This window comes from Eleutherodactylus coqui, chromosome 2 (genome assembly GCF_035609145.1).
Source record: "Eleutherodactylus coqui strain aEleCoq1 chromosome 2, aEleCoq1.hap1, whole genome shotgun sequence".
Taxonomy (NCBI): Eukaryota; Metazoa; Chordata; class Amphibia; order Anura; family Eleutherodactylidae; genus Eleutherodactylus; species Eleutherodactylus coqui.
In genome coordinates, this window is record NC_089838.1 from 316,702,290 (window position 1) to 316,712,585 (window position 10,296).

The 10,296-nt window shown below is 48.3% G+C and overlaps 1 protein-coding gene across 1 annotated transcript; it reads left to right on the forward strand.

The window, feature by feature from the left end:
- The first annotated feature begins 2,626 nt into the window (after positions 1-2,626).
- PRDX2 (peroxiredoxin 2) lies at positions 2,627-8,202 on the forward strand. The gene is made up of 6 exons (XM_066593686.1): positions 2,627-2,753; positions 2,951-3,055; positions 4,760-4,913; positions 6,810-6,932; positions 7,013-7,143; positions 7,975-8,202. The coding sequence occupies exons 2-6, from the start codon at positions 2,953-2,955 to the stop codon at positions 8,058-8,060; spliced, it is 597 nt and encodes a 198-aa protein (XP_066449783.1). The 5' UTR covers positions 2,627-2,753; positions 2,951-2,952; the 3' UTR covers positions 8,061-8,202.
- The last annotated feature ends 2,094 nt before the right edge of the window (positions 8,203-10,296 follow it).

A 10,296-nucleotide genomic window follows, 5' to 3' on the forward strand; every position in this document is an offset into this window, starting at 1 on the left:
AGGAGCGATCAAAGCATTGCATGTTAAAGTCCCCCAGGGGGACTTCAAAGTAAAGTAAAAAAAAAAACAATAAAGTTTTTTTAAATTGTAAAAAAAAAAGGTTATAAAAGTTTAAATCACCCCCCTTTTGCCATATCAATTACTAAAAAATCTAAATCATAAAATAAAAATATGTATTTGGTATCGCCGCGTCCGTAAAAGTCCGATCTATCAAAGTAGCACATTATTTTTCCCGCATGGTGAACGTCGTCTGAAAAAAAAAATAAAGAATGCCAGAAATACACTTTTTTAGTTACCCTGTCTTCCAGAAAAAATGCAATAAAAAGCGATCAAAAAGTTGTATGTATTCCAAATTGATACTATCGGAAACTACAGGACATCCCGCAAAAATTGAGCCCTCACTCAACTACATCGACGGAAAAATAAAAAAGTTATTGCGCGCACAAAATGACCGCAGAAAATAATTGAAAAAAATTAAATGTCTTTAAAAAATAATACAAGTACTACAGCAAAAAAAAAACTATATACGTTTGGTATCGTAGTAATCGTACCGACCCATAGAATAAAAATATCAGCTCGTTTTTGTTGCAGTTTGTGCGCCGTAGAAACAGGACGCACCGAAAGATGGTGGAATGTCGTTTTTTTTCCATTTCTCTCCGCTAAGAATTTTTTAAAAGTTTTTCAGTACATTATATGGTACAATAAATAGTGCCATTGAAAAATACAACTCATCCCGCAAAAAACAACAAGGCCTCATACAGCGATGTCGATGGATAAATAAAGGAGCTACGATTTTTTGAAAGGGAGTAGGAAAAAACAAAAATGGAAAAAAGGAAAAAAGCCCGGTCACTAAGGGGTTAAACAGACGGGCGCACGCATTAATACGCTGGCCGCTACAGAGCGTGTTAGTGCATGAGCCAGGTTGTTTTTTGACTATTCAAACGCCATGCTATTGCGAACATGTCTGAAATGAAACCCAGAAGATACCGCAGGTCCGGCCCGATTGTTCTACGAGATGCGAGAAAGGCAGGTCCAGTATTACCGCGCCAGAATCCCAAAACTGAAAACAAAACCATTCAAATCACTGGTTTTCTTTCGCCCGTTTTATGATGGTAATTTTCACGGACGCAGAACGAGACGAAAACTCGCCCGTCTGCCTGAGCCTTCAAACTGAACGCTAATCGTGTAAATGTGTCTGCAGGTCAGATGCTGATAGGACGCCGCGTTTATTGGGAGCCCGGAAATGGTAATTAGGCCGAGCGCACACCAGAGTATTTGAATTGCGTATAACGCGCGCAATACATGCACGTATAATATGCGATAGAGCGTCATATTCATTGATTTTCGCCGTCACACCAGCGGATTCTCATTGCATGTAATACGCCAGTAAAAAAGAGCGCCGCATGTTGTATTTTACCCCTTGTTACGTGTGCGTGCGAAACGCTGCGCATACGCAATTATATTGCATATGAGCGCCATTTATGCGCAACGTCGCTAAGCAACAGAGAAGAAAATGTAAAAAAAAAATGAACGCAGTAAGCCTGTGAGATAATCCTTGCCATACATGGCGATGCGCGTTCTCACCCCGGTAAATTGCGTTACATACGCAGCGTTTCACCACACGCTCGCGGCAGCCCGCGCTTACTGGCGGATCGGATGCGGAATTGAAAATTATTTAAGATCTGCAAGTCTGCATCAACATCCGCAGTCAGATCAGCAGATTTTGGTGTGGATTTGCGCAGCTGCGGATTTGGCGCCGTCCTGCGGGGTCATTGTGTCCCGCGTGGAAGGTCCCTAAAAAAGAAAACGTATATATATATATATCTGTACAGAGGTAGTCGGCTCGTTCCCATCAGCGGCAGGAAGTTCTGATGGACTATAATGGCGTCCGTTCGCTCACCGGCCGGCTGTTCAGCATTTAACCAGCATTTACCGGACAAAATAGCGCAATTTCATCCTGTTTTCTAGTGGAAATCAGCCATGGAGGTTCTGAACGGATCCGCTATGACCGGCTCATTAGACTAATTAGCCATTTTAATTGGTGCTTCTTTGTCGCAGTGCAAATAGACACGTCTTGCGGGCGCAAAAGTACAGTGAAACACATGAAGCGCGCGCAAAAAAGGCTTGTAAGTTCTAAAAAACCGCTACGCTCGTGCGCGTGTGAAACCGGCCTCAGAAAGCAGCAAAAATGGCGCAAAAAAACCCCACAAAAATATATTTTGGCAACCGAAACCAGGGCGCACACGAAACCGCTAAAAAGTGTGGTTATTTGCTACCAAAACGCTCTGGTCGTGAAGGAGTTAAAGATTACATGATGGAATTTCCCAGCCCCCCCACATTTATTATGCCGGTGGGTGCCGGATTACAGTCCCCAGATCCGGCATCCACGGGCAGCGCGCAGCACGGCATGCAGGGCCGCACCACGTGACCACATCCTTGTCACTCACTGCTGAGGAGGATGCTGTGAGGAGAAGGCGGCAGGTGTGGACGAGCTCACTCAGCGGAGCAGATGGGGGGAGCGTACTGCACGTCTCCATCCACTTACATTACATCACACGGCGCCGCCGTGAAGCTGATATGACTGTTCTATTCTGGTATCAGAACTGCGCTGTAATTAACGGTCTTGTAGTGAAAACAGCGAGCGGTAAAGAGAGCCTCCCCCCCTTCAACGTTAGTGGTACGATCCAAGGATGTATAATAAGGGTCAGTCTGCGAGGGGCCGCGCAGTGTGCAAGGAGACGCCGCAGAGGGAGGTGAGTGCACTGGCTGTGGTGACCCTCCCCCTATAGAAGCCTTTGTGTGCCCCCAGGAGCCTATAGATATAATGTACAGCAGCTCTGTGTGCCATCTGGCAGTGATGAGGCTCTAGATGATGATTAGTAGCTCTGATTGATTATAAATATTAATAAATTAAAAGGCTAATTAAATACACCTTCTCTATTTTGCGCAGACATGGCTGCTGGAAACGCTCACATTGGGAAGCCTGCGCCAGATTTCCAGGCCACCGCGGTGGTGAACGGCGAGTTCAAGGAAATCAAACTATCGGACTACAGGGGTAAGTGGGGACCTTGTAGTCAGATTGGTGTAATCCCTTAAAGGGGTGTTCCTGTCTTTGCTCTTCATGGCCCTCTTTTTGACCCCCTGCTGGGTGCCAAGGGTCTCATTAAAGTGCATGGGGGGGCTGCGAGAGTCATAGTAACAGTATAGCGGGCTGTGCCTCTAACTCTGCAAGGTACAGAAACCATGTTGCGTGCTGTGCCCCTAACTCCGGGAGGCATGGAAACGGGGTGGTGGGCTGTGCCTGTAACTTTGCAAGGTACAGAAACCATGTTGCGTGCTGTGCCTCCACGTCTGGGGTCATACGGCATGTATTCTCGGTGGAAATCTTGTGGTTTGGCCGCAGTGGAAAGCGTGAGGTTTCTGCTGGGAAAGCGCTTCTTCAAAGCCTGCCGCCCTTAGCCGCGGGTTGTGAAGCAGCTTGGCTGAACGCTCTTTTTGCTGCAGCCAGCGCCCCATAGAGGAGAGCGCGGCCGCAGCAGAAAAAAAATGGACATGCTGCAGCCAGGGAATCGGCGCCGGCTTTGCCATGATGAATTGGCCGTCCCGTGTGGATGAGATCCCTGAGAAGCCCCGTCCACATGGCTGGCTAATCCCGGGATTTACGGTGGCGAAATTCTGGACGGAATTTCCACGGCAAATCCGCCCTGTGTGAACTTTTACGCTGGGAGTCATGGAAACGGGGTAGCCGGCTCTGCTACATGTTCTGTAGCTCCCATTCACCTGGATGAGACCTGCGGCTGTTTTTGGCAGGTGACTATAGCAGTGGATTCCTAGCTCTATTATGGGAATACCCTTTTGAGTGGCGCCCCCTGGTGCTGCAGCACAGTCCTGGGAGCGCCGACACTCTGCTAACGCTATGAATCCTATTGAAGTGAATGGGGTTTCATGGCTGACGCTGCAGGGGGAGCAGTGAGCCTGCGGACAGGGGGACATGGAGTTCCTGTTCTTGGAGTTGGGGTCTCGGTGGTGGTCCCTCACTAGATTCGGGGATAAATCCATGTTTAGAAAACCCCTTCTGGGGTTTTCCAAGTTCTCAAAGTAAATCCCCTATATTCCCGGCTCCCCATAGTTCCAGCGGTGCATCTGTTGGGACTGGGGACGGGCTGTAGCCCCCTGTTGGCACAGATTCAGCGGGGGCGGATGGAGGTGCTGCTGTGGGGAGCCGGACCGGTGAGTGTAGGATGTTGTGTACCGCCACAGGAAGCGCTTTATCTCGCACCTCGAGGCATTGCAGTCATAAATGACGGACTGAAGTCTTGTCTCCTCGGTCCCTGCAGTTACATGCACTGAATTGACTGGCTTCCACCCTGCGGGGGCGGCCGGGCTTCTGATGCACCAACTGACTGCGTGAACATATGGGACATGCTGCTTATTCCTTGGACCGTCCGAGTAACCATACAGGACCACAACAATGGACGTCAACGGGTTCCAATTCTGAGTTCAGTCTAAATCTGACTGTTCTCGCATGGGGAACCATCTGTGTGCCCGAGCCCTACCGCCCCAGTGGTGGGGATCCGGGAGAGGTTTGTATCAGAAGTATGTGGCGGGACGGCTTGGAGAACTTGTAGTTCTGCCTCCTCAGGAGTAAAGCCTTGCGGGTAGATTAACCCTTTCATACTGCCTTGGAGCTGAATAAGACACTTGCCAGTATAATGCTGTGCTCACTGACACAATAACATTATAGATGTCTCTCCTGCAGGTAAATACTTGGTGCTGTTCTTCTACCCCCTGGACTTCACCTTCGTCTGCCCTACGGAGATCATCTCCTTCAGTGAGCGAGCTGAGGAATTCCGCAAGATCGGCTGTGAAGTCATTGGCGCTTCTGTAGACTCGCACTTCACACACCTCGCCTGGTGAGATCCTGCAGCGGGACTTTCTGGTAGTGTAAAGGAGTGCGGAGGGGGCGCCGCGGAGGGGGCGCCGCGGAGGGGGCGCCGCGGAGGGGGCGCCGCGGGGAGTGCGGAGGACTCTAGCCTCCAACTTCCATTACATAGAATCCTAGAAACATGGCTTGGCTCTGTATTACGCTCAGGGCAGATAAAACCATCTGCTATACGGTTTCTGAGCAGTGTAATATAAGGGTCTGCTCCAACGTCCAGCTTCTGTAAGACTACAACTCCCAGCAGCTACACATGCTGAGTTAGTCTTGCAGCAGCTGGAGTTCGCAGTCTTCACTACATGGACAATGTCTCCCAGTGAAGCAGATGAGTACAGCTGAACAGTAAGTGCTGACTGTCGCAGGTAAGTGGTGGTTGGAGGATGAAGGGTGTGGAAGTGTTAATCGTGGTTAACATCCTCCCTTATCTGCCACGGTCTGCCCGGCTCCACCCTGTAACTACAATGCAGACATCTTAAGTTAACGACTTTTCAAAAAGACTTCTTATCTGCTGACTGCAGCTGCTCTTATAGCTCACTGGCTACAGCGGCTGCTCCGAGTGTCATATCCCGGCACGGACCACTAGGGACCCCTCTATTGCCCATACTGACTAGCCGGCATGCACTCTTGCCTGAGCAACCAGGTTATGGCATTAGAATCATGTGTCCAGCTCCTCCACATCTGCACTTGAGTTGTTGTCTTGGTCGTCACAGGGACTTGATCTGAGCTCATATGTTTAAGTCCTGGTTTTTGTCCCATTTTCTGGTCTTGTGTGGCTACTTAGTTTAGCCCCATAGCATTTTACTGCTTTGTAATGTAATATATATAATTTTTTTTTGCTGCTACTCAATGATGAAATGTCAATACCTCCCACTAACCAATAGCAATCTGCACGGAGATGGCAGGGCAAATGCAGACCTGCAGTAGACACACTTGCCTTCCTCAGCAGCACTGCAGTTGGGTTTAAGATCTTTTAATCTTAGAGCAACTTGCCATACATCTACGGCAAGATGTACTTTTAGGCTCCCTGTACACGGGTGGGATCTCCGGCCGTGCTCTGCAGAACTAAATTACAAAACGCAATCCTATGCAGATGGACGCAACTTGTCCGTGTGAAAATGCATGCAGAAAACCAATCGCTGTATGCCGGCTCCGCGCATGCGCCAGCACATCACAGCTGTGAGAGCCGCACTAGTCCCTGCAGGGATGCGGGTCGGATCCCGCTGCAAGAATTCTCCCAGGGGATCTGACCCGGCTGTCTGCAGGCGGCCAGAGGGGTTGTCCAGAACCTCTACTGTTGACCTATCATATGGATAGGTAATTGATAGTTGATCAGCGGAGGTCTGCTGGGCCCACTATTAGTGCTGGAAGTAGATAATGCTGTCTGTAATGCAGTGGCCTGGGCTGGTATTATAGGAAAGGCTCCCAATGACTTCAGTGGGAGGTGTTTGCAGTACCACTCTGGGCCACTGCAGTGTTGACAGTGCTATCTGCATTGATGGACCTGGGTGGACCTTGGCAGGTCAACTATCAATGATCTAACCTTAGGACAGGTCATCAATAGTAAAAGTACCAAACAACCCCTTCAATACTTCATGCTTTCCCTGTAATCTACAGCAAATACCAGCACTGTAAATGACAGTATGGCCACTGCTCGGCTTGGAAATAACAGATCCTGGCTGCTTAACACTTTCAGTGCTGCTGCTGATGGTTAGACAGGGGGGCCTTCACCCCATTAGCATCCCTGTGCTGTGATAAGACTCTGATTGCTGGTACCCCTAATAACTAAGATGGGGGGGGGGGGGGGGGGGGGTTTGAGTAAGTGTTGTGGATGTAGAAGTGTAATCTGCAATAACTCCCCCTTTCCTCTCAGGACAAACGTTCCTCGCAAAGATGGAGGTTTGGGACCCATGAACATTCCTCTGCTCTCAGACCTGAAGCATACGATCTCCAAGGAGTATGGTGTTCTTAAGGAGGAGGATGGTGTCGCATACAGGTAGAGTGCTCTGAGGGCTTATACTGTGTAGATTGTGTCTTCTGCTGCACGGAGTCTGACATGTATATTCTCTCCCTTAGGGGTCTGTTTATCATAGACAACAAGGGCATCCTCCGTCAGATTACCATCAACGATCTGCCAGTTGGTCGCTGTGTAGACGAAGTGCTGAGACTAGTGCAAGCATTCCAGTTCACTGACAAACATGGAGAGGGTAAGAAGCGACCTCCCCCCCCCTCCTGATACCCAATGGGCTATTAGACATTGCCCACATGAGCAAATGTTCCTGCGATTGCCAAGTGTCAGCATCCAGTTGTGGCACAATGGGATGCTGTATAACCTCTACAAATGTTAAATGTACTTCCGTAGTTAATAATCGCAACCCATCTGACTTGGAGCCGTTTTTGGGGAAGAGTGGAAAACCCAATTATGGGCAATCGCTCAGTTTGTCCTTGCAGCACCGTGGTTCTGTACTATGGAGCTTTAGGCACGCCATGTGTAAAAGTGCTGCCCCATACCAAGATGTTAGAGAATGGCATTAGAATCAGATTAAAAAGCCATATTGTGGGTCAGTATACAAGGGTGTGGGGTGTGCCTATAGTTCCAGATGACACTAAGGCTACCTACACAGGCGAGCGCAATATAGGGGGATTAGATCGTCCTGATGTCTCAATCTGTGATTTGCATGGGAAAGTTTTGCCTCCCCTTGTGAGTCTCATCCGTGATGGTGGATTGGAAGTGATTCCTATTGAAGAGCAATGCATTAAAGGTCCTATTTGAAATCTATGGGCAAGGCATGCAAAAAGATGAAGCGAGTCACATCGCTCATGTACATGACTCCATATTCATGTGAGATTTGTGAGTCTCGCAACATACAAACCTCACATGAGCTCCTCAGCTGTGTAATACTTCCAGTTCATTACAGATCAATAGACCTTTTACGCTGACTAATCATCATGTCTACCACAACATGAGCTCCTTAGCCGCGTGATACCGGCCTAAGGGTCATCTAAACCTGACTTGTTGCCTCCTGTCTTCCCTGTAGTATGTCCAGCAGGATGGAAGCCCGGCAGCCGCACCATCAAGCCCAATGTGAAGGATAGCAAGGAATACTTCTCCAAGGAGCACTGAGCCGTCCTGCTACACTGAAGCGGTCCTGTGGCCGGAGGGATCCTCATGTGCACTGACCTGTGGTACTAACCCGCTGCTGCCTCCTCCACCCTCCCGGCCCAGGGAAATAACTTAGACTTGTTAAATAAAAAGTTAGTAGTTACTGCTGACTCTTTACTCTTCATTCCATCTATCCTTATAGACTGCAGGTGATGGCTGCAGTCACCTACTGAAGGCCAATGCAGACCAAAGTCATGAATGCAGATGCCCTCATCCCATTCAGACATGGCATTCACAGGATGCTATAAGGGTAGGGGGGACAGAAGTTGTGGAAAATACAATTAGTTGCAATGCTTCATATCTGCATTGATGCAGTTAACTAGACCCACAACTAGTAGATCGACGGGACACAGAAGACCAGTGGCAGGTAATATAACGGCCACTTCAGGCTCAGGACGAAAGGTCAGATTCTTGCTTTTCAGACACCATTCTTGGGTGCATTATGGGAAAATTATACTAATATATGAAGTGCATGTCATAGAAACGTATACCAGGTCTGACCTGGCCTGGACTAGAGGCTCACGGTATCGCCAACCGACCACGTTTGAAGGTACCAGGAGGCAGGATGCACAATAAATCTGTTGTACGGAGACCAGGCTTTCTATTGGTTCTCTCCAATGGCTCTAATTTTTTGACCCTAGCTCTTGACCAAAGTGTGCTTTTAGGCCTCATGTTGCCAGGTGGGTCAGATTCTACATTTGGGAGCCCGTTTACCTGTCTGCACTCTGGCTGGTGCACATGCGTAGTTTTTTTTTCCCTCCCCCTTTCTGCATTTTCACAGCCCATCTGCAATGTCAGCTGTAAGCGGGCCTTAGATTGATAATTATTGTTCTAGCAAACTTTCAAGTGAGCAAAAGGGAAAAAATTGTCTCTAAAGCTGAGCCAACAACTGAATAATCTTTATTTGCTTTTTGCTCATCCGTTTTCTGCAGACATAATCATCGTTGGCCCGTTCACTAATTGTTCACACGGCGCTGCTTCAGTCTTTCACTCTCGCTTATACAGTGAATACTGAGCAAAGCTCCTCCAGAACAACCATTGGTGGATCTGCCTGTGTAAACGGGCTGCACAAGAGCTAACAAGGATATCCTTCAGTCTAACGAGAATCAATTTGTCTAAAAGGTCCCTAAGTGGTGATGGTGGTTTTGATTAACGCAAAAGACTGATCTGCAGAATGGCTTCAGGCATCTTTCTTGGCATCAATTGGCAAAATGGTGCCCATGTTACAGAGCAAGAATTGAACTATTCTAGTTTGCCCAATTGAAGGAGCTGGTGATGTCATCGCAGGTCATCTGCACATCGGCAGCGTGTTTGGACACGTCTTGAATTGTTCAGTGTGAACGAGCCGCTGCTGATTATGCCAAGTGAAACTAAACAGCTAATGAGAAGCATGTAATTCTTATTCATTCAGCAGCTGCGTTTAAACTGATTATCATTCAGCTTTGCTCGTTTGAACCATCGCTCAGGTTCCTGTGGCTGTGTTGCCTAATGGGGCTGAGGAGGCTAAAGGGCCACTGTAGTGAGTGTCTGGCTGATTAGGCAGCTAGTCACTGGTATACACAACAATTTCAAAAGTCTTAACTTTTTTTTCTTGTTGCGGCCTTGTGCAAATTTTAAAACAAGTCAGGTTTCCCATCATTCAGCCCTCCGTACCCTCGACTTTCTATCTCTGACTCCCGGCCTTTCCCCTCCCATGGTCATCTGCTCTCACTTCTGAGCAGCTCAGATCTACTTGGGGTTATGTTCTTCACAAACTAATAAGTTCTCAGAGCTTAAACCCTTGTGTGATGGACCCTGGGGGGGACAGACCGACACACCTGCCACCATCACTGATTAGCAGTTTCTGTTAGAGTTGTCATGGAGATGACAGCTCATCCAGCTGCCTGTATACTTGGGTGAATACATAATGTAATATTCCCCCCCCCCCCCAGCAGGCAGAGATGGTACGGATGTTAGTATGTGATGGTGTGCTGATGCATCATTTGATTGCATAGCATAGTGACAGTAGGCAGAAATATCAAGATGGTGCCTGATGGGCATCAGACAGGGAGCTGCACTGCATGGAAGCGAGTGCAGTATACATAGGGGACATCCTGCATGTGACAGACAAACATGGTCTTGCCAGAGTGACCCTTTAAGAGAACTGACATAACACTGAGCCTCCTGTTCCCAGAAGCCTTGGCTGGTCAGTCTGACG

Coding starts and splice junctions, on each gene's coding strand:
- PRDX2 (XM_066593686.1), top strand. CDS start 2,953: ATGGCTGCTGGAAACGCTCACATTGGGAAGCCTGCGCCAGATTTCCAG. Junction 3,056..4,759: donor CAAACTATCGGACTACAGGG/GTAAGTGGGGAC, acceptor TCTCTCCTGCAG/GTAAATACTTGGTGCTGTTC. Junction 6,933..7,012: donor GAGGATGGTGTCGCATACAG/GTAGAGTGCTCT, acceptor TCTCTCCCTTAG/GGGTCTGTTTATCATAGACA.